The sequence below is a fragment of the Carlito syrichta genome, unplaced genomic scaffold (genome assembly GCF_000164805.1).
Source record: "Carlito syrichta isolate Samal-C Ts95f unplaced genomic scaffold, Tarsius_syrichta-2.0.1 Scaffold307833, whole genome shotgun sequence".
NCBI classification, from domain to species: domain Eukaryota; kingdom Metazoa; phylum Chordata; class Mammalia; order Primates; family Tarsiidae; genus Carlito; species Carlito syrichta.
This window is the reverse complement of record NW_007251929.1, coordinates 186,790-211,284: the sequence shown is the minus strand read 5'-3', so window position 1 is coordinate 211,284 and position 24,495 is coordinate 186,790. Positions and strand designations below refer to the sequence as shown.

The window sequence follows — 24,495 nt, the reverse complement described above, 5'->3', positions numbered from 1 at the left end:
CAACCTTTTTGGGGGCCCCAGCCCCAGAGAAAAAGGGTGGAAAAGAAAAATAAGCACAGAATAGAGATTTCCCTTTTATACATATTGCAACAAGTTCTCCATAAAACATTCATCTGAAATAAATTAAAAAGTCTTTTTGCCACTGCCTCCAAACATAAAAAGGAGCCCTAGCCCCAGCCCAGGCCACCCATGGCCCTGATTGTCCATGGAAGAAAGTTAAGGATTGAGGGGCCCAAAGCCTGAGATGGGAAGGCCAGATCCCTCCTCTGAAGTATCCAACAAGAAAGGCGAGGTGACAGCATGGGCCTGGGAGATGGCAGCCAACTCCTTGAGAAACTCAGGGAAAATGACTGCACAGTAGACAGCATTCTTGACTCGAAGAGCCTCACCTTGGCGCTCAGCGGCCCCGCCCCGGGGGGGCAGAACTGGAGTTGAAGCCCCAGGGGAGCCCCCACTTAGGCCAAGTCCTGCTCCGTCTCGCCCAGGCTGAAGGACCAATTGTGCCGCCTGCCGGGCCCTGGTTGGACTGTGTGCATGCCGCAGGAGTAACTCCCCCAAGGACGGCCTCCGGCTCTTCACTGGGAATAAACAGGGGTATCATGAAGGTGCTGGGATCAGGGAACCTCCCTTGGTCTGGGAGAGGAGATTCCCCCACCCCCAGGTTCTTAGACTTCTCCACTAGGATTCTGAGGAAATGGAAAAAAGGACAAAATGGACCAGAAATGAACCTTGGGTACCATTTCCTGTCCCATCCCTGAAAATGACTCTGAGGACTAGAATGGGGACTAGAATGGGGTTCTTTCTCACTCTAACACCAAAATACTGCCTGCCCAGACGTTTTCCTTCTATCAGACCTCCCCACCCAACAGACCATCTCCTGTCTTACCAGTCAATACTTCAGCCACTTCATTCCCAGTCAAGATCCCTTCCTTCTCCATGCCCTCTCCCTCTGACAAATTCTCTCTCTTCCAATAACAATTCTACCACCACCAAGCTCCTACTCCTCAATCCACAGCATGCCCTCACTTCGTGCTTTCCATCACCCTCCTGAACTTGAGTCAACCACTTCCATCTTCCCCTGCCTATCTATAACACTTGACCTACAGCCTCTGCTCCTTCAATACCCATAGGTACTATATATGCAATCATAGTTCAGTGACTATTTCATTTCTGTCATACTCCACTGTCCCTCCAAGATCCGTTCTCCTATACCATCACTTTATCATTCACCAGTCCCTGTCCTATGCACAACAAAGCCTCTCTCCTGCTGGTTGTCACCAATCTCGTGTCAGCATAGACTCAAACATGCCATCTAAAACACTGTCCTTTTTCCTGCCTAGATTCCTGGGTCAGGATCCATATCTACTATCAAGGCCTAGATCCTGATAATGGTTCTCACTCCCTACCTCTAATATTGGCTACAGAGATGCCATACAGATCTGCTAAACTTGGCATTCAGAGTCCTTCAGGCTCATACTTCTTCTCTAACCTCTTTTCAAATTCTCTACACACCACCTTGCTTTTGCATCTATACCTATCTTCTTGGAACTCTCAAGGCACTTTTCAAGCTTTTGTACTTCCCTCTGCCTAAATTTTGCTCTCCTTACTTTTTTCATCCTTCCTGGCTTAATTTTACTGCTCAGCTTTCTGGGAAACCTCCTCTTATTTGCCTTCCACTGACTCCATATTTTAACTACCCTATCTCAACATACTTTAAAAATTTCTTTCTATGTCTTCTACCTCATGTACTATCTGTTAGCTTACAGGCTTAGACTGTGTCTTGTCTACCTTTGTATCCCTGGCTTCTCCACTGTGACTCCAGTGGCAGAACTGCAGAAAAAATATTCTCAGTTCTAGACCTTAAGAAAATCATGCTAAGGACCTTCAGTTGGGTCTTCACAGCTATGCAATAACTCTCTCCTCAACCTATACAATTTTATCCTGAAGCCCCATTTCATCTCTGCTCTCAACTATGTTCTCAGCATATCATTTTGCCTCCTACTCTGATTAGTAAATAAAGAATGACATGAAATTCCCAACTTTCCCCTCTACACTTCACAACTCCACTGGCACACATCATTTCTTCCTTGCTACTCTCCTCATTTGCCTCAAAGGGAGAAAAAATACAAAAGCCTTTTCCTGTCCAAAGTTAATTCTTTTCTGCTGTTCTAGCTCTCATTACTTTCACCACCTTCAGGACCTTGCTCCCTGTTACTACATTCCTCTAGTCACTCTCCAGATTATATGTTCTTTGAAGGCAGAAACCACAACCTGTACCTTCCCTGAATCTCCTGCACCAAAACAATGCCCAGTACACATGGCAAGTGCTCAGATGGTTGTTAAGTGAAAGATCTAGCACTTGAGCCTCAGAGTCATGATTGCACCACTATGCTCCAGACTGGACAACAGAGCAAGACTCTGTCTCTAAACAAATAAACCAAAAATAAAATTAAAATTTTTAAAAAGTGAAAAATCAAGATTTAAAACTTCATAACCAAACTTAATTCTTCTCCTTCCTTATACCCCAACCACTCACCAAATTCTGCTAGCACTTCCTTCCTATTTCCACCTCCTCAAATGCTTCCCTTCTGTTTCTACTATTCTAATTCAGTCCTCCCTGGTAACATCTGCATACCAGAAGCCTCCTTACTGCTCTTTTTGATTCGCTTTTCTCCTTAGCTTCAATTCATCTGAGCTCTAAAATACTCCTCTCTACACTTCCAGATTTAAGAAACTCCAGTGTTTCCTACTTGCCTAAAAGATCACAATTTCTAACCTGTACAACTTCCACTCAGAAATTCTGCTCTGGCCAATTCTCTCCAGCCCCACCACCAACTTTTAAATTCCCTGCTACAACCAAATAGTTCAGGACCTCACCTGAAAGAAGAATAAAGATCTCCCACTCCTTTGCCTACAACCTAAGTCCTACTCATTTTTAAAGGCCCACATCAAATGTCTTGTCCTTTACTAAGTTATAATAATATTTCAACCTAGAGACTATTCTGTCCCCTTGCCTGTTCCCAAATCCTAAAGCAGTTTTTGCTGGTACTGCTGATTTGCCTCGTAACAGATACAACTATGATCTATCCTCTAACCAGAAGCCTGAGAACATCAAGACTCCATTTTCTACAACTCTCCAGTTCCTGGCACAAGGTTTTACCCTTAATAACGTGAAACAGGCTATCTAGGGGGGGTGGGGGGGTGGTGAAATAAGCCTCACCTAAGGGATCAGAGCGGCGGGGGGCAGGTCCTGCAGCAGGGCCCTCAGCCCAGTCCAGCTTGCCACGGGCAATGAGGTACTTCTTGGCTTTGGATAGCAATGCTGGAAAGTCCTCCTGGGAGGCTGCAAAGCTCTCAATCTTATTCTTCACAGAGCCCAGCACCTATGAAGCACAACTTAATGACATTCTGGGTGGCTCTTGACCAACACAATCCTTCCTAGTCCCACTGGGCCTGTTCCCAGCCCACCCAGGGTCACTCCAGCTGTGGGCCTGGCCCACCTTGGAGCCTGGACGCACCCATGCATGCATGCATCGCACACCTGCAGCAGGGACTTGACACTGGGCTGGAAGACCATGTTGGTGTTGAGCAGGAAAGAGCGGAGCAGGGGCTGGGGGTGACAGGCCAGCTGGGCCACCAGCCCCGTCAGCAGGAAGTTGACATAGACGGAGTTCTGCAGCATGTTCTCAAGTTTGGCAAAGAGCACAGCCATGAAGGGGCCTGGGGGGGGGGAGGTGGGCACAAGGATACAAGGCCTGAACACAATACACAGTGCAAGCATTCTTCCCCAAAACAAGAGACCCCCAGTAAATGATAATTATTTGTATGTCAGTCTCTGGGTATGTTTAAATATCCCGTGGCCACCTATTCTGGAGGAAACAGGATGACAGACACCATATAGACCCTTAAGAGTCCAGATGCCAGCTTCATACACATTTGAGCTGAAAAGCCGTATCTTAGGCTCTGGAGTCACAGAGATATGGTTTCAAATTTCAGCTTAGCCCTTTACTAGTTATGTTACTGGATAAATCAAAACTCTCCAAGCTTTACTTCCCTCTGTGACAAAATAAGAAAATATACCTACCTCATATGGTGATGAAGAGGATCAAAGAAAGATCAATATAAAGCATTTAGCCTACGATCTAGCAAATTTTAAGTGTTCGATTAAAACCATAAGCTACATAATATTTCTCAGTTTAAAAAAAAAAGCTTCACTCAAAAGGCACAACAGAAGAACAAATAGTCAGAGTAAGTGATGAGAACCAAAAAGAAGAATTAGGATCCACACAAAACAGTGGATAAAACTAAACCTGGCCAGAAAGAAAGCAAGAAGTGCTGCAAAGACAAAGTGATTATGTGGGCCAATTTAAAGTGACTGGAGAAATCTTTCAGGGGTCAGAGAAGATATCAACTGTCTTTCAGAAGCTGGAAACCAAGAAGGTAAAATAGAGTATTTAATAAAAGAATAGCTTAGTTCAGGAGCAGATAAAACATTCAGGACAGACTCTTTGGTAGGAGAAAAGAGAAGGAATTAGTATTACCTACTAGGAGAAAAAATTGGTCTCAACTAGCCCAGACCACCAGCACTAGTACTCTAGCTAGAACCAACACAGTCCTTCTGAGCAGGGATATTAGGGAGAAAGAGAGTGTATCTAAGAACTGCAGTATGAACTAAGGGCACTGAATCATGAAAATGATCCTAAAACATCTTCCACTCCAGGTGCACATGACTAGCATTAAAATAACTCTAGTTTAACAGGGCCCAAAGATACCCTATAACTTTGTCCTTCTCGTCCTCTCATTTCCTGGAAGTTTCTTGCAAGAAACAATTCAAAAAGTTGAGATGAGTTTACTAAGAAAAAGGACAGAAGTGTCAATTAATAAATACTTCAAGACTGAGGTAAAACCTACACATGAGCTCCTAGTGGTCCTGAGCAGGAAGGAGCACAGCAGAAGCTAAATAAATGGAAAGATACATTTTCTGCAGTAGGCAAGAAAAGGGAGTTAGCATGACTCCAGAGCAGAAGCCCTGGTGCTGTGCAAACAGGATGGCCAGCATATCCCAGGCCACGTCAGGACATAAACAGGCATAATTTGACTACAGCAACTGGAAGATGAGTAGTTTCCTTGTTCAAGTAAAATCTGCCATGCACCCAGAGATAATAATCCTAGAGAAAAGCTACTACTTGCTGAGTTCTCACAATGTGCCAGAATTGTAGTAAATAATTTACATGAATCGATAGCAGAGATGTGTTACTAATGTAAAATATGCCTAATCCAAGGTTTGTGATCTTAGCCTTTGCCACTACACTGCTTACCAGAGGTGTTTTTTTGTTTTTCTTGGTATGGGGTGTGAAATGAAGATTAAAGTAAGATAAGGGCCAGGCTGGCTCTCATATAAAAACAAAGAGGAGTTAGCCCAACCACTCAGATCAGGTTCTAGGTCCTGAGGCAACCTGAGAAAAAAATATAAAAGAATTCAAGGAGAGAGAGGTCCAGGAGGAAAAAAAGACATCTAGGGAGAATAAAAGAGAAGGCAATAGGGAGGCAAAAACATGGAACGTATTCAGACAGCTGACTATCCAATCTCCAGATTAACCTTATTCTCATCCAACAACCCCTCTCACCACCACCAAAGAAAAAGAAGCAAAGGAAACAGGAAGAGTACAAGGCTGGAAACAGGAAGGGCTTTGCCCAGAGATCCCACCCTAAATTTCTTTGGTGATGCTAAAGATCCTCCCCATAAGATCCCCTCATCAACCTCCTTAAAGATGGAATGCAACTCATGGCCACCTTCCTCCCAAAGAGACCAAACGAATTCAGCTGGGGAGCTCGAGGCCACACTTTGGCATTTGCCCTTAAAGAAGGTATCGGCTTTAGTTCTTACTACTGACTACAAATCTTTAAGATACTCTTACTTGGCAGTCATGGCAACCAAGAAGGCACAAGGACAGTGAATAGAAAAAAACCTGAAATTGGGTCCTTCTTGAAGAGGTAGGAAGGAATGAGCTGAGTAGGAGGAAGACACCAGAAAAGATGACCCTGGGCTGACAGGAGACCCAACACCTACACAGATAAGCTGGTGAGAATGGCATGTAACAGAGGGTTTACAGGTGCCTCTCATAAAGGACAGCACATATATCTTCCATATGGTTCAGAAATAATATTGTGATTCCAGGAAACATCAACACAGAATATTCTAATCATAAATCTTAGGAAATGGCCAAACTAGAGAAAGAGGAGAAACATGCATATAGGGACAGACATACAAGGCTCAGATATAATACTCAAACCAGCACAAGCATGGAAGACATACAGACAGACATAAGGACACAAGTATGACATGACATGTATCTGGAAGTGACCCAAGCAGAATGGTGAGGCACTAGGCAAGTACACACAGATATGACATAGCCAAGAAGTCTCAGAAACCGGCACAAACATGTTGAGAACATGCAAAGAGTACACAAAAGAGAAGGCCTAGGCTAAGTAGCTTACCAGTGAAGGGCTGGCTTGGCAGCTGGTTGAGAGTCCGCAAAGGGCTGCTGAGGAAGGGACCAGGGGGCTCAGGGGGACAGGTGAAGCTCTCATAGGCCTCCTCCTCTTCAAGAGGTAGTAGAGGCTCTAGGGGAGGCTCTGAGCCAGCTCCCCCATTGCTCAATGCCACCTCCAGCTCCCGGAGCTCCTGCCCAAAGCCCTCTAGTCCTGTCATGCCCTCGGAGGTGCACTCTAAAAGTTCCCCAGTTCCCTCTTGTGGTACCAGACGAACTTTCTTGGCCCCCTCAGGCCATGGTCCTGGCACCCCATTGAGCTGGGGAGGGGGCAGATGGCCAGGGCCCTCCCCTGAACCCCCAACCAGCCCCCTACTCCCCAGCTCTTCCTCCTCCCCTTCCCCCACATTGTTCCTGTCTTCCTCAGGCAGTAGGCTGCGTTTCTTAGTCCGGGAGCCAAAAGGACTGGGCTCAGGAGGGGGCCGCTCGCCATCATAGGGGGCAGACCAGGTACGGCAGGCTCGGACACAGCGGTCCACACCACGGCGTGCCTCACGCAGATACTCCAGGTAATTGTCTTCCAGCTCACCAGGCTCCTCTGTAGGGCTAGGCCGTCGGCCAGGGCTGGAGGCTGGGGATGCAGCAAGCCCTGGTGAGCGAGGGACTGGGCCTGGGGACTCAGAGCCACCTAGGCTCTGCTGTCGCAGGAAGAAAGCCAGACGAGACGGTGTAGAGGGCCGAGGTACTGTCACCACAGAAGAAGAGTCAACACTTGGGCTTCCAGGGCCTGTAGAAGGGAAAAATATATCAAAGGAATCAAGGAGACAGAGGTCCAGGAGGAAAGATAAGACATCTAGGGAGACTAAGAAGGCAATAGGGAGGCAGAAACATGGAACCCCTATTCAAACAGTTGACTGTCCAACCTCCAGATTAACCTTATCCTCATCTGCCAACCTCTCTCACCACCACCAAAGAAACAATGGAAACAGGAAGAGTACAAGGCTGGAGAACAAGAAGAGCTTTGCCCAGAAATCTCACCCTAAATTTCTGTGGTGAGGCTAAGGATCCTCCCCATGAGATCTCCTCATTGGCCTCCCCAAAGATGTAATGCAACTCATGGCCACCTTCCTCCCCTCACCCTAGCCCCGCCTTCTTGCTAGGCTCCTCCAGAACCCAGGCCATACCCGTGATGTCCTCCCTTCTCCCTGTCTCTCTGCTAGGCCCACCTCGTGCCCATGAGGCATGCTCTGGACGAGGTGGGCTGGGGGCATGATGCCGACAACAACGTGGGATTAGGGAGAGGAACTTGTCAGCTGCTCGTCCATATAGGTCCACATCACGCACAGCTGGCTTCTGGCTCAGCATAACGTGGTTACATGGAACAAGGTACCTAGTAAAGACAGTAGAAAGGGGACACAGGGTAAATAGGGAAGGAAGGACAGAACCTGGGAGAACATCAGGCCAATGGAACTATGTGGCTAAGCCAGGCTACAAGTGGAAACTCATGAGCAAACCCCAATACAGCCAATCACCCCAGCAATACACAAGGCCCTGAGGGTTCAGGGTCAGCCATCCCTCAGCCCTTCCCCCACAGATACCTGAGAACCAGCTGCAGCAGGACATCCTCACAGCTGAGGTTCAGAAGGGTCCTGAAGAGACTCAGAGAGACCATGCAGAGCTGGGAGGGTGGGGGAGGAGGGAGGGAGTCACCATAAGAGCACTCTACCCCCCAAGCTGTTCACCAAATGAGAACACCCGCAGCCCCGGGACCATGCCCAGCCAACCCTAAGAGAACAAATGTGCACTGGGCCTGACACAAAAGTCATTCAAGTATTAACTAGATGATCAGATGATCTTTGTGGGCAAGATTTCACTGTTCACAGATAGGAATAAATCACGTTGTCAGACCCAATGGACTTCTATAGACTGTACACATGTCAGTAGATTCTTTGGCTGTATATACTTGTCAGCAGAGACTCCAAGGATATTTGAATGAAAACCCATGAAAAGAGATGCTAAGAAATACTGTGACTGAGTGAATGACTAACAGGAGACAACAGAAACATGATAATTAAGTGAATGTCTGCCAGAAGGGACTGTAGCAACACAGTAACGGAATGCCTACCAACAAGAAACCAGAGAAAACCTGGAAGAATCCCAACTGGGAAGTGGGTGGGGCTGTGAACATGGAGTCTGAGTCACCTCTCTAATACCAGTGTATCTCTCATAAGGTAGAATAAAGAAAAGCTCAAGGGCAGCTGACAGGAAAAGGAAAAAGTAGGTGGGTCCAGAAAAGGAACTCTTTTGTTTTAGAAAAGGGAGAATGTTGGTTCATCTCTGACTGGGCAAAGAGAACAGACACTTGTAAGCTCTCTCACTGAATCCCCACAACATTTTCTCTATTCTTCCCTAAGGCAAGTATGTCAGACACTTTGAGCTCCCTGAAGACAACTAATAGGTCTTAGTCTAGGGTACTACCTGCATAGTCTAGATGTTCATTATTCACTAAATGACTAGGGGAGAAGTAAAAGTCAATCACATAATAGGAAAAAGGTAAGATACCAATTCAAATTTTGGACAGAATGAACATTCAAGAAGTCATCCTAAACGACTACTATAGCAATTAAAACATTCAAACTCAATGAAAAGTAGTATGATAGGTAGAAGAGTGATTCCCCAAAGATATTCATATGATAATCTCCAGAACCTATAAGTATTTTATCTTACATGGAAGAAAAGGACTTTGCAAATGTAATTAAGATTATACAATTTGAGATTGGGTGATTATCCTAGATAATCTAGTTGGATCCAATCAAATCACATGAGTCCTTAGAAGCAGAGAATCGCCGGGCTCGGTGGCTCAGCCTGTAATCCCGTGCCTTTGGGAGGCTGAGGTAAGTGGACTGCCTGAGCCCGCGGGTTCAAGAACCGCCTGGGTAGCGAGACCTCATCTCTACAATAAATCAGAAAAATCAGCCGGGCGTGGTAGCGCATGCCTGTAATTCCGGTTACTTGGAAGGCTGAGGTGGAAGGATCACCAGAGCCCAGCAGGTCGAGGCTGCGGTAGCCGGGAACGGCCACTGCACTCCAGTCTGGACGACAGAGTGAGACTCCAACTCAAAAAAAATAAAAATAAAAAAAGCAGAGAATCTTTTCCAGCTGGTTCAAAAAGAAGGAAGAGAAATCTGAAGCATAAGAAGGACTCAATTCATTGTTGGCTGTGAAGATGGAAGAGGGGGCAATGAGACAAGGAATTCAGTTGCTCTAGAAGCTGGAAATGTTCAGCTGACAGGCAGCAAGAAAAGAGATCTTAGTCCTACAGCTGCTAGGAAATTCTGCAACAAAAACAACAAAATAAGCAAGGAAAAGGGTTATCCCCTAGAGTTTCCAGAAAGGAACACAGGACCCCTGAAATCCCAAAACACCTTGATTTTAGCCTGGTGATACCCATGTTAGCCATATGACCTACATAACTGTAAGACAATAAATCTTTTTAAGTCACTAAATTTTATAATTTGTTATGTCAGCAATAGGAAACTAAAACAAATAGTCAGGCATACAAACTGGCTAAACACCTCAAGGTACAAAAGACAGGCTACCAAAGTTATAAAGTCAAGCCAAAAAATCAATTTTGAAAGGACCAGACAGTGGAAAGGAAGTCATGTACATTTAACATGGGCATCATGATTAGAAGAAATCTGGTTCCTCCAAGAACCAAGAAGAAACAACCCCAAAACAAGAAAGTTTCTTATGGGAGATCAACAAAAATAACCACCAATAACAAAGGATAATGAGAGTGAATAAAAGTAGTTAGGACAAGATTAAGATAAAAGGAAGATGGATACAGTCAACACAGGAAAAAGAAAAAAAACCTCAAGAAGAAAATCAACTGTCTCTAAATATGAACAGGACAATATAAGGCCAAACAGATGTAAGACCATGGCCTAACTTCAACATAAACAGAAGTAAAATTTTTTTTTATATCTTTGTAAAAGTGAAGTTTTGACACCTATTCCCTATTGGTTTATACAATAAATCACTCTCCGAGGCATGTATCATGATTACTTTTTGGAACATTTTAAAAATACACATGTCCTGAGCCTACTTCCAAAGATTATAATTCAAGAGAGCTGAGGTAGAGCTTAGAATCTGTTGTTATAGTTGCTGGCATCTTCAGACTTCACAGATGATTCCAAAGTGTACAGACTGGTTCAATCAGAGTCAGTCTGGAATATCTCTTATATGCCCTAAGTTAGCTATTCAGAAACTGCACCTATCTTAACTATTCAGAAACTGCATGCATATATCCATGCATATATCCATGCTATCCAGGAACCTCACTGACCTGAAACCCTACTACCAGGTAGCTCAATTATCTCGAAGTTTTCCAGAACCCTTAGTAATCAAAGAACTTCTACTTTAGGTACAAGAATCCAGGGAACTTCAATTATTTGTAATAAATGCAGGAAACAAAAACAGTCCCAGAGCCAAAATAAATACTATGAAGTGCATAGCTAAACTAATGCTTTATTCCTCTACAAAGCCTGAGGTCTTGATTACTTAGAAACGAGTCACTCCCATTTTATATATATTTCTAATGCTTAGTATCCAAATTTCTTAACCATGGTCTGCAAGGCCATGCATAATCTGAATCTTACCTACCTCTCAACTTTCATTTCATTCTCTTCTCCCATTTGCTCACTACATCTCCAGTCTTTCATTTCCTCAAATTCATTAAGCTCTTTCCCCAATCGCTATCCTTTGTATGCTGCTCTCTCTGCCTAGTCTCTTCTTCCATTTGATCAATAGGCTAACTACACAAACTTTATGTCTCAGCTCAATACCATCATCTCAGAGGTCTTCCTTGACCACACTAGTATTTTCTAAACACTCTAGTTTTTTCATAATACTGACCACAATTTATTAATGTGTTTGCTTATCTGTCTTCTCCATAAAGTAAGCTTAATGAAGTCAAAAACAATATCTACCTTGTTTATCAATATATCCCCAGCACCAGCGAACATCATGGCACATAGTGAACATTCAATAAAAATGTTTAGGAGGAAGGAACATAAATAGGTAGATAGGGAATGTGTGTTTCAAGTTATAGTTCAAATGCAGCAAATCCCAAGGGGAAAGAAGGTAAGCATATCAGTAGCAGATGGATCATCTATCAAAGCAGACAAACAACTTAAAGTGATCTTGTCACCCATAGCAGGCCACAGAGCAATAAACCGCTGAAGAGAACCTCAGGCCATTGCTACATTAGAAACACTGCACGATAGCAAAACCTATAGTAAAGATAAACAGCCAGAAAAGGTAGCAGTACCCAAGATTCATGTACTATAAAAGCTGGGGAGATTAAAATCTGTACCCAAAATGGTTAAAAGTTTAATGCTAGAAAGTAAATGCCACCTAATAATGAAATGATTGCTGAAGACAAAGGCCAGAGAAGGGCAGGAACCCCTTCCCAGAACAAAGGTCAAAGAGAGAAGAGATGGCTCACCCAGGTAAGCCAGGACAGAGGTAAGAGCCATACCCGGGAGTTGCTGCCAATACGGGCAACAAGGGTGTCTAGGATGGTGTGGGTATCATGCCGATGTAACAACAGGAATCGCAGGAAGGTACGAAGCAAGGCAGGCTCTGAGATACTCCGTAGAAAAAGTTCCAGATACGCGGTACTGGCGATCATCTCCTCCACAGAAGTCTAAACAAAGGGAAGGGAAAGTTTGAAGATTTAGGGTCTCCTTGCACATATACAGTATCATTTTGTCTGGGTTCTAAGAAGGAATCAGGACCAGACAGAGAAAAACGAAGGAATACCTCACTCACTGACACCCCACACTAGTTGCTAATCTGCCTTGCCACTCACAACTCTCACCTTGTGCAGAGCAGGGCCCATGACAGGCACCAGGAACCCATTATGGATATAATCAACCAACTGCTTCTGCACCAGGGGGTGAGCCACCTGTAGGAGTACAAGAGAGAAGGGGAAGGGTTATGAAGAGACTACTGTGTGGAAGGGAGTAGAATGATACAATACAGGTAGGCATCCTATTCCAAAGATGTCAAAATAGCAGCACTCCAGGAAATGCACCCCCTTCCACTCCATCTCCCAGAATGACTAAAGAAGGGTCAGACCCTCAGGAAACAGTCCTACCTGAATGACTGCATTGCAGAACTCTAGAGAACTCATGAAAAGTGCAAGAGCAGGCACACCCAGCCAGTCTTCCCGTCGCAGGCAGTGCCAGTCATCCCCTGGAACCTCAATCTTTCGGGGCAGTGAGGAGTAGAGGGCACTAAGCCCTGTGGCCAGCACCTAGGGGAGGTTATCAAAGGTTCAGATGATATAAAAAGTGGGACAGTGTCAGGGGAGCTATTAATCCAGAGTTTTGATGGGAGTTGGGGTACAAGCTATTACCAAAGCAGGATTTAGTTACCCAATGTGCCAGAACCCTACATAGGAACACTGGTCCACAAAAAACCTTAGTACATGCCCTTACCATCTAGGCTCATGTTTCATCCCCACTCCAACTCCCAGGGACTGCTTTCAAATCTAGGGACTACATCTGGAGAAGGCCTTAGCACATAGCCTCTCCTTATCTCCTAGATAGGAAGGTGCTGTCCAGTGTCTAAAGTCATACCCTACCCCTCATCCCAGGGGGTGCTAACCGGGCAGAAGTAAGAGTGATCCGTGATGTAGCGACCCACAGTGGGGCTCCCAGCTGACAATGCCATAAGCAGAAGTAGGGCATCACGGGCCTGCTGACCCAGAGTGCCTTCTCGATGAACAAATGGGACAAGACGAGAAAACAGAAGAAGACGGGGAGCAGCTCCAGGCTCAGGAGGTGGCTGCAGGAAGAACTCAAGCAATGAAGGCTCCCGGGCCACACACACACACAGCTGGCTGAGAAGTAGCACCAGGCCTTCATCCAGTGCTGGGCTACTGGGCACGGGGCGACCACAGGCATCCAGCAGGGTGAGCAGAGCCTCACGAACTGGACCATGTCTCAAAAGTGGCTGACGAGCTTCGCTCACTAGCATCTCAAATAGTTTCAGTTGCTCAGCCCGCCGTTCCTCGACCCCATCCCCAAGCTCATCCCATTGCAGCTGCCACATCAACACACGGGTCAGCAGATCCTCACGCAGAGCAAACTCCAGCAGGGGACCAGGACCTGTGGGAATTGAGGGGACTGCACGATCCTCTGCCAGCAGTGTCAACATCTGATAAGTGTGGTTACGCACAGCACTGAGATCATCTGTACCCCCAGGAGCTGCCCGAGAGCCTTGCCGCTCCAGGATTCGCACCACCTGAGGAAAAAGGATAGAAGATGAAAGGAATCTAACTTGATAAGGTGACTAAAAGTGATGGTGAGAAAACAGGTAGGAGAACTCGGGCAGTGAGCAGATGAGGTCCTCTGACACACAGCCTCCTACCTACCTGGGACCAGTGATTCTTGAAGACCATAAGGCAGGTCTCAGGGTCAGCCATGACATGGGTCTGTGGACTGGCCCCTTGAGGTACACGGTGTCCTGGGCCCCGGGAGGCCAGTCTGCTCAGCCAATTCATCCTCTCCATGAGGCAGGCTGGGCAGGGCCAGCAGCCAGAGGGCTACCCTTTGAGGATTTGCCAGCTGGAGGCTTTCTCCACTTGTATCTCCAGTCTGCTTCATCCGGTCTGTAGGAGCCAGTAGCTAGCCATGGAGCCAGAGGTCTAAAATGGCAAATTGAGAGGTCATTGCCTAGTCCAGACTTGGAAATCTAATTCAAAGAGAAAGAATGGAAGGGATAAATAGAAGCCTGCTACTCTGTATTCCCCAGCAGGAAGAACTCAGAACCACCACTTCACTGAAAGCTACACACACACACACACACACACACACACACACACACACACACACACACAGCACTTGACATGTCTAAATGTCTAGACATATTTAACACATTTAAAACAGAACTCATGATTTCTACCACCAAACCTGTTACTCCTCCAATCTTTTCCATCTCAATAAATTATACCAACATTCATCTGCGTGCTCAGGCCAAAAATCTGGGCATCATCCTTGTTTCTTTTTTTCCTTACTTCAGATATCCAGTTTATCAGCAGACCATATCATGTCTATCTTCAAAACATTTCTCACTACTGCAACAGCTTCCAATCTGGTCTCCATGATTCCACTCTTGCACCCCTGACAGTTTATTCTGCATATAACAATCAGAGTGATATTTTTTAAAACCTAGATTACGTATCTACTCTGTTGAATGCCCTCCAATAACTTTCTATTATATTAATAATCCAAATTCCTTACCTTAGCCTACAGGAGCCTAAATAATCTAATCTGTATAACCTCCTACCATTCTCTTCCTCATTCACTTTAGTCACACCACACAGGCCTTCTTGAGTGTTTTCTGTTCCATCTGCCTAGACTGTTCTGCTCTTCACATTGTTTTCATTGCCCAGGTTTGTCAAAAGCCACCTTCTCAGAGAGGCCTTGTTAACAATTCTATCTAAATAGCACATCTTCCTGCCTGCACTCTCTAACTTCCTAATTCTTTCTTTTTAGCAGTTTTCACTATTTGAAATAATTTACTTGTTTATTTGTCTAACTTCCCCACTTTGTAAACTCTTTGAGAGGGATTTATCTGTCTATTTATTGTTATATCTCCAGAATCTAGGGACTCAATAAATATTTGCAAATGTATGAAAGCTGGAATGAATGAATGAATCAAAAAAACAGCAAATGAACACACAATCAAGAATTCCAGCCCTGATCTGACTCCAGCACTCTGGGACCATTGAGGAAAAAATGTCTTTCTGCCTATCACAGGTCCCTCCCTCCCAGTAGCCTCTGAGAGATGGACAAATAGACCCTTAACTGACTGAATACTCTTAAGAGGCAGAATACAGAGCCAACCAAAAGAGTAGAGCTATTTTCATTCTAGTAAGAAACACACAGACATACTTCCATCTACACACATATTCCTCACTCTTATCAGACACATCCAAAACTCACTCCCAGGAAAATAGTAAGACACCCTCACAAAAGAAAGGATAAAAGTACCAAATCAGCTGTTGGCACAGGCCATAGCCCATACTTCCTTCTCCCTCACACCCACCACCCCCTCATCAGTATTGTCTCTCAAAAGTATAAAACCTTCAGAGGAAAGGTGTGGTTCAGTTGTTCTTCCTCTTTACACTCAATAAAGGCTGAAGAAACCCAGAGACCTGGCACTAGCCCCACATTTTGCCCTAAAGTTATAGTAACCAACATTTCCTTTCACCCAGATACTCTCTCACACAATTACCAGCACAATGAAAGAAAGGTAGTAACTATACTTAAGGAAGCCTGCTGAAGAATAGGTGACTGTCTTACAAAAGGAGGGGCCATTTCTAAAGGACTTAATCATTGATCTAACTCAATGCACATTCATACAAAGTACTGGGCACTGCGCTAAGTTAGCATTAAAAATACAAAAATGGATAAAATAGTTGAGGGGGCATAAACATAAACTCCAACAAATACTGCAAACTTAAGTATGTACAAAAGTGTCATGAAGACATGAAAGAAAGCAACTAAACCTACCTGAGGTACTATTAGAGGGTTCCACAGAGGAAAAATCAGATTTAGATCTTCAATAATGGCATACCAGTATGTTACATAAAGAACAGAGAGAAAAACATTCTTCATATTAAAAAGAGTGTATTTCAACCTGATGGGTAGTTTAAAAAAATTTAAAATAAACTTTTTGAAAAAACAATATGAACAAAAATATGGCACTGTAAAAGAACATGACAAATTTAAAGAACAATTACAAATTCAGTGTGGCTTTATCACAGACTATTGAAAGAGAGACACAACATAAGCTGAAGGGCAAAAGGTAAATATAGGTGAAGGTTATAAACTTTACTAAATATCATGCTAAGGAGTTTGGGTTTTACCCACTGACATTTTGAAGACAAAGGAGGTGTTTTTATTTATTTGTTTGAGTCAGAGTCTCACTCTGTAGCCTGGGCTGGAGTGCAGTGGCACACTCTTAGCTACTGCGACCTCAATCTGCTGAACTCAAGCAATCCTTCCACCTCAGTCTTCCAAGTAGCTGGAACTACAGGCACACATCACCACACCCAGCTAAGTTTTTTATTTATTGTAGAGATGAAATCTCGCCAAGGTGCACAGGCTGGTCTTGAACCTCTGGATTCAGGCAATCCTCTTGTCTGTGCCTCCCAAAATTCTGGGATAACAGGCATGAGCCACTGCACCTGGTTCAAAAGAGGTTTTTAAATAAGGAAATGACAAGATCAGATTTCCCTTTTAAAATAACTCAGATAGCGGTATGGTGGAGCAGAGATGGATGGCAGTGGACAATTTATAAGAAGTTATTTCAATAGTCCGTTTTTTTAAAAAGTAATGGTATTAACTAAGGTAGTAAGAGCAATATTAGGAAAGATAAATCTGAGATTACTTCTGTCTTAACATGTTCCATGCACACCAAAATGATCTATACCTGCAATGTCTCTGCCACTAAATGCAAGTTTCTTGACAAAAGAAAACACATCATTCATTCATTCTTTGAAATTCCAGGGCCAACATTCAGCCTGCACTCAAATATCCTTGTGGAACTGAAGGCAAAATTAATCAATATAATAGCAAATATATATCGAGTGCTTACTACATGCCAGGCTCCATTCTAAGCACTACATGAAGTAGCTCACTTAAACCTAATAAAAACCCTCTAAGTACTATCATCCACATTTTACACATGAGGAAATCAAAGCCTAGAGAAGCTAAATAAACTGCTCAACGTCAACCAGCTAGTAAGTGACAGGGCTAGGACACAAATGCAGAAAATTTGTCTCTAGATTTAAATTAATCACAAAGTAAAAGCAACAAGACCTGGCAGATAAATGGGGGATGAGAGAGGACCCTAATAGGAAGTATAGGGGACTCAGTGAAAGATAAAGCCATCAACAGACTAGAAACACATAACAAAGGGAACTGTGTTTTAGAAAAAAGGATAAGTACAATTTTGAACATGTTAAGTTTTGAGGCACCTACAGGATATTCATGATGTCCAAAAGGCAAGTAGAAATATCATACTTGAGCTCAAGAATGAAATCAAAACTAGAGATATAAATTCAAAAGTTACCAGCTCACAGGTAACTGCAAAGCCATGGAAGTAGATGGAATTATCCAAGGAGATCAGAGATTATGAAAGGAGTTAAGGGTCAAATCCTTAGGGAAACCAGAAAGTAGGAAAGTTAAAAAGAAGTATTTAAAGAAGACTTGAAGGTAGTCAGAATGGAAGGGGAAATCTAAGCAATAATGATGCTCTAGATAGCAAAGAAAAAGTTTCAAGAAGGCCGGGCCTGGAGGCTAAAACCTGTAATCCCAGCACTTTGAGAGGCCAAGGCAAGAGGATTGCCTAAGCCCAGGGGTTCGAGACCAGCCTGGGCAACTTAGCGAGACCTCATCTCTTAAAAAAAAAAGAAAAAAAGTTTCGAGAAATTGGAGGTTGCCTAGTATATAGTGTAGAAAGATCAAGTAGAATGAAGACTGAAAATAATCCAGTGGTTTTAGCAATCAAGTATTTTATGAATTTAGCAAAGCATCTGGTTAAAGAATAACTAGGAGCCAAAGAAGTGTAAGATGCACTTTCATGAAATTCAGTGATGAAAATAGGGCAATAGCTTAAAGAAGCTATGGTGGGGGCAGAGAGTCAAGGATAAGAGTGGCTCAGCCTGTAATCCCAGCACTTTGGGAGGCTGAGGTGAGTGGACTGCCTGAACCCCTGGGTTCGAGACCCGCCTGGGCAACTTGGTGAGACCTCATCTCTACAATAAATCAAAAAATTAGCTGGGCGTGGTAGCACGCACCTGTACTTCCAGCTACTTGGAAGGCTGAGGTGGAAGGATCACCGGAGCCCAGCAGGTCGAGGCTGCAGTGGCCGGGAGTGGCCACTACACTCCAGTCTGGGTGACAGAGTGAGACTCCAACTCAAAAAATAATAATAATAATAATAAGAGTTTTTATTGTTTGTTTTGTTTTGCTTTAAGCTGGGAGCCTCTAGGGTGTTTGTCAGGTGAGAATTTAAGTCTGAAGAAAGTGACAAGTTATAAGTAAATAAAATAGGGATAACTGACAGAAAAATCAAGTACAGTCTGAAAAAAGAGGTACACTAGTTTCTCTGATAAAGAAAGAAAACAGGAATATACAAAGGATGAATGCCAGTTCAGGCAAAACTGAAAGTGAAGAGAGAAGCTGACACCTAGCACCAATTTCACCCTACCTTCCCTCCCTCCCTCACCTAGGAGAATGGGGGTGAAGGACAATAAAAGGGGTGAGAAGGTGTTAGAGCCACAGAATACGTAAACACTCAGTTTTTCATACATGGTTTCCTATAAACCATCAAACACAGTCACACAGACTAGTAACCATCAGTAGCAGAGATGCAGTGGAAAAAGTACTTACCCATCTGCCCAAGTTGGCATGGACTGGGAAAGACAAAGACAACAGTTGAGAAAAGTGGTAAGAACACTCCCCTGTTACTAGTCCCTCTTACTGTTATTAGCCCTGGGATTCTGCACTATACCTTGTTGGTTTCCTCAAACCCTGTCCACACCTTTGTAAACACAGTCCCTTTATTAAATTCTTCTCAAACCCAGCTTGAGCCATCTACCACCTGCAAGGAGCCTGGCCAATACAAGAGTATTATTGTTTACAGAGCACTTTTCTCAATCATATTTCATTTGAAGACTAAAAACAAATACAGGCCCTACAGTCAAACAAGAATAATACAAAGCAGTAGACAAAGCTTGAACTCTGGAGTCCCTCAAAGGTTTGAATCTCGGTCCATCATTTTCCAGCTGTGTGACCTTAAATAAGTCACCTCACAAATCTAAGACTCAGTTTGCTCATCCATAAATTCCTGATGAAATAAGTATTATTAGCTTTAAGAATTAAATAAGATAACAATCCAGGCAGCACTCCAGATGTAAAACAGGGGCTCTGTAAATTACATGTTACCTTCCTCCTTCCCTCTCCTGATCCTATTTGACCCAACGCCCAAATTTCTGACTGAGAGAAAAGATATAACCTGCTCTGATTTGTCTATCCTCACCACTTCAAAAGCATACCCCAATGAGCTAAAGAAAGGTCAAGCATTCAATCTCAGCAAAGTAAGGCCTTAACATGTCCAAACTAAACTACCTCCAACTTCTGGAATTCAACTCTAAGCATTAACAAACTGTTCCTACATTGTGATATAGTTGGGGTACCCCCATTACTGCTCCACTGCTTGACCAACAAGGAGTGCTACTCACAGACCCAAGGAAGACTGGTCTCCAGCACCTTTCTTCACTTCCCCTATCCCAATCCCTTTTCAAAGACCTCAAAGAAAAGAGCAACAGTGGAATCAGTATCTCAGAAGCCAAAAGCCAACACTTGATCTGTGCCATATTCACATACCACAAAAACATAAAAGAAGGCCATAGTTTGCTCTTTCTGTCAGCTACTTAAATTCTCTGCAAAGTTCAGAATAAGAGGATAGAATCACCATTCTCTTATAGTGTCCTTTCTTCTCATACCAAGTCCAAAAAAGCAGAAGCCCCCTGCTCCCAGATTCAGCTTCAGGCTTAGCCACAGGGTAAAAAGGGGAAGAAGGAGCTGATCTCTCAGACTCACAAATACCCCAGGTCAGGCACTCACCTTAAGGTCCAAAATACAGCCTTACAGGCTCACACAGCAAGGGTGTCCACCAACTCAGAACAGTAGACACAGGGCAGGAAGTGGCTCAGCCCCACTTATGAACCTTTGCCCTGGGAGAGGCAAAGAGGAGGAGGGAGTTGGGGGCAGGGATAGACTGCAACACCTACATCAGACAGGGAGAGACCAAAAGACCTTCTAAGAATAGGGCAGTAAAGTCCTGAGGTTTCCCTCTCCTTACACTGGCTCTTCCTAGGCAAGAAGACTGATTACTGACCTAAGAGGCATGAATGAGCTTTACCCTAAATACTGAAAGCAGAAAGACTCGCTTAACATCTTTTAAGAATACAAAAGGAAAAACAAAAAACACCCACGACCTAAGAGGAGCCTACCAGTTCAGAGCTTAACTTTTTCACACCGCAGACAAAAAGGATATCAGGGTATGATCCCAACTCATTCCCTCTCCTCCTCCAATACCACCTCTACTTCTTGCAGGGATCTCCTCACCTGACTCCAGCAGAGCCCTTCTAATTCACAAATTATCTCTATCACACAGTGGCTCCCCTTGATAACAATAAATTCTCATGTCACACATAGATATCTCTACCACTACTGTGTAAAGGGGACAAAAATGTCAAAGAGGAGGTGAAACAGAACTAGATCCTAAAGGATAAGGAAAGTTCATTGGGTAGAGAAGAAAAGGCATTTCTGGTAGAGGAAGCAGCTATTGCAAAGATTTCCAGGCTCAAAAGGATACTATATTTTTAGGGAACTGTGAACAATTTATTCAAGCTAGAACACAGAGTAGGGAGTGGCAGGAGATGAAGCTAAAGAGGTGAGATGAGATCAAATGATGCCATATTAGGGAATTTGGACATTGTCCTACAGATTCAAAAGTCTTTGGTTTTTTGTTTGTTTGAGTTAAAATCTCACTCCGTCACACAGGCTGGAGTGCAGTGGCATGCTCACGGCCACCCCAGCATCGATGTGCTGGGCTCCAGGGATCTTGTCACCTCAGCCTTCCAAGTAGTAGGAACTACGGGCGTGTGCTTCCATGCCCAGCTAATTTCCTGATTTATTATAGAGGCGAGGTTTCACCATGTTGACCAGAATGGTCTGAGCCAAAAGTTTTCAAGCAGAAGAGTTCTATGATCAGATTTGTATTTTTAGAAAGAGCATTCTAGGGATGGATGAAAAAGAACAAGTTTTTAAGACAAAGACTTTAAAATAATCAGATGAGATGGGGAGGAACTAAACTAAAGTTTTCAAAGTGAAGATGTAGCAATGAAGATAAAAAGAGAGATAACAGAAAGGAAAATGTAGTTTAGCAACTGACTGAATGCAGGGGGTGAAAGAGCAGAAAGAATGAAAGATGACACTGAAGTCCTTGCCTGGACTGAAATAGGGCATAAGAGTTCAAATACAGGCTTTCCAGGCAAAAACTATGAGTTCTGTGTTGGACATGTTAATTTTGAGATACTTGTGAAGATATAAGCAATAGATATATATGTTTGCAACATAGGAAAAGACTGAGACTAGATACAGAGAAGTAATCACCTCATTATATTTTTGTACTTCATATCCTCTCTCTAAATTGAAATTATCTTTTCATGTGTCTATCTCTCCCATTCAGGCTGAAAATTCCTTGACACCTCAGAGGACCATGTTTTACTTATCTTGTCATCCCATAAAATGTGAGCATCACTAAAACAGGCTATATGCTGAAGGAGTATATGCTGAAGGAGTATTTGCTGAATGAATACATGAATAAATGAATTCCTTCTCCCAGCACTTATCAGAATCCCTGGGAGATATGGAACGGCTAACACAGCACCCTAAACATGTTTCTATCTCTACATCACCATCCTCATCTATGTTTCATCCTGTCAGACCTACCACTCAGCTATATGACATAAATTAAAATCTACTATACTTAATGCATTACTATTTCAACAAAGAATTCAGTATAGCAAACAATAAGCTTACCAAATCCAGTGCTTTCTTCAATATAGCCAACAGTTTGGATAGTCCCTAAGAAATCCCTGATATTTGACTTGATTCATCCTATCACAATCACGATGGGATCCATTATCAAGATGTGATCCAGGTATTTAACTCCTCATCTAGAAAATGAGAATTACTGTCTTTGTCTTCAATGTTATTTATAGAAATCCAGTAAGATTTTAATGGCTTTGTAAAGGACAAATGCTGTTCAGATATCAGAAGTTATACAGAATTATGACATAAATGCATGCTTCATCCTAATACAACAGCCATACCATCACCACTCTAAACTTCTTGAGTTCATAAACCCGTAGAAATCAATTTTTTAAATTAAAATTAGATTGTCACTTTTTATTTTGGCCAACAAAACCTTTTTTAAAAAACCCCATCTACTGTCACTGTTATTTCATCAGTGAAAGGGCACCTCAACACCAAAAGAATAGAAATAATCATCTCAGAATAAATTTATCTTCATGAAAAACTTACTATATTGTCTTTATCTCTCCCCTTCCACCTCAGATGGATGAAAACTTTATCAGGAACTAAGTCCTTGGCCCAGTGTTTAGGAACTACTGCTCTAAACCCTGAATTATACAATGTAGGTCCTACAGGGTTCTGAAGGTATGGGCAGGCTGCCAAGGGTTCCACCAGTCTGGAGGAGAAGCAATAAAAATATACCACAGGATAGAATAGTGGCTCTGAGGCTGAAACTATGAAATAGGATGGAGACTGAGGCTGCCGTATTCTCAGGGAATGGTCTAGACAGGAAAGGCCTAACTCTTCCTAAGTTTGGGGGGAGTTCGAATGTCTCTACTCCATGGAAGACAAGCAGCAGAAAGGAAAATTTGGTAGTGTAAAACTGGTCATTATCACTGAGTACCAACCCAACTTTCCAGAATCTTCAAAATTTTCATGTGAGTTTGGGATAACAAGAAGAAGGGGACCTGTAGAACGCTAATAAAAATGAACCCAATTACAGGATGTGAAGGGAAGGATGAACTGCAAAAAGAAAGAAGAAAACTTTTGAGGATGTTAGACATGTTCAGTATCTTCAGAGTGATGATAGTTTCACAGACGTGTACACATGGCAAAACTCATCATATGCGTACATCTTAAATATGAGCAGCTTTTTGTACATAAATATACCTCAGTAAAGTAGTTCTTAAAAACATTCAACTGTAGAGAGCAAGGCCATCCTGTTTGGGAGCCTAAATATACCGCTGTATGTGACAAACCATATGGACCTCCATGAAAGCAGTATGAACAAATTAGCAACAGAATTACTAAATGAAAGCAGTCAATCCAATCAAAGACCATAGGTCAGAAGCAGAAAGCACAGGAGTAAGGTTGTCCAGAAACAGGTGGAGAGAAAACACAAGCAGTCATAGCCCAAAAAAATCTTCATGAGAGGGTCCACCTTCAAGTATGCAGTCCGAAGAACTTAAGGGAACGGGGATTCCAGCGACTACTCTGTTGAAGACTGAGCCTCAGATGTGAGTTTCATTATCACAGTAACTATTGCCCATGACACCTTCATTTTTTTGTCCTCCAAAATATGTAGAGTCCATGAGGGCAGGGGAGCCAAATGCACAACACTTCCACCCAAGCTGTCCTACCTTGTCTAAAATTATTGCATTCACTGGGCAGGACAGTCCATCAAAAGAGGCCTCAGGACCAACCTATCACCCTTATCCAAGTCTCACAGCCTACTCGTTCCCTCTCGTCCTCTGCCTTCAACTCCCTCACCAAGTCACAGCCACCCCGCAGGCTCCCGCCTTCGCCTTTTACTCTCCCCCTCCTCGCATAGGCTTTACCCCTTCACTGTGGTCCCGGGACTGTCCCTCACCCCTGCCCTCAGTAGCCCCAGCCCCTTATAAACTGTTTTCAGGAATACCTTCAGCTTGGCCCCTCAGAAAACACCCCAGTCTTTCATACAGCCAGCCCTTACTTGTCCATTCGGCTCTAGACTCTCGCCCCGCTCTCCGACCTTAGACACACACCCGGCCCCTCACCACCTGCCAGCCCCTCGTCCTGTCCCCTCACAACCCGTAGTCACAAAACCCCGTGCTGTTATCTCCCAGGTCCTCATTCCCCACAAGAGCCTCTCCGGGCCCTCTAGCCTGTGCGTACCGTTTACTCTCTGAACGCCACTCTGGCCAGGCCCGGTCGTCTCGGCTGTGCTAGGTGAGTTCAGGCCGCCGCCATCGCTCCTCAGGCGCACCAGTCGCGCCCCGCCCCGCGCCACACGCAGCCCGCGCCTCCGCGCACCACACGTAACCGCCCAGCGGCGCACGACT

General features: G+C 43.8%; 1 protein-coding gene across 2 annotated transcripts; it reads right to left on the bottom strand.

The window, feature by feature from the left end:
• Positions 1–60: 60 nt before the first annotated feature.
• Positions 61–24,495, bottom strand: FAM160A2 (family with sequence similarity 160 member A2). 2 transcript variants are annotated; one of them, XM_008064642.1, is made up of 12 exons: positions 24,329–24,495; positions 13,933–14,252; positions 13,164–13,802; positions 12,652–12,810; positions 12,373–12,459; positions 12,031–12,198; positions 8,090–8,169; positions 7,718–7,881; positions 6,499–7,278; positions 3,542–3,720; positions 3,221–3,383; positions 61–578 (listed from the first exon to the last, which is right to left on the bottom strand). In XM_008064642.1, the coding sequence occupies exons 2-12, from the start codon at positions 14,068–14,070 to the stop codon at positions 217–219; spliced, it is 2,919 nt and encodes a 972-aa protein (XP_008062833.1). In that variant the 5' UTR covers positions 14,071–14,252; positions 24,329–24,495; the 3' UTR covers positions 61–216. The 2 variants fall into 2 exon arrangements, with proteins under 2 accessions (XP_008062833.1, XP_008062832.1); XM_008064641.1 differs by having other exon boundaries at positions 62–578; positions 7,676–7,881.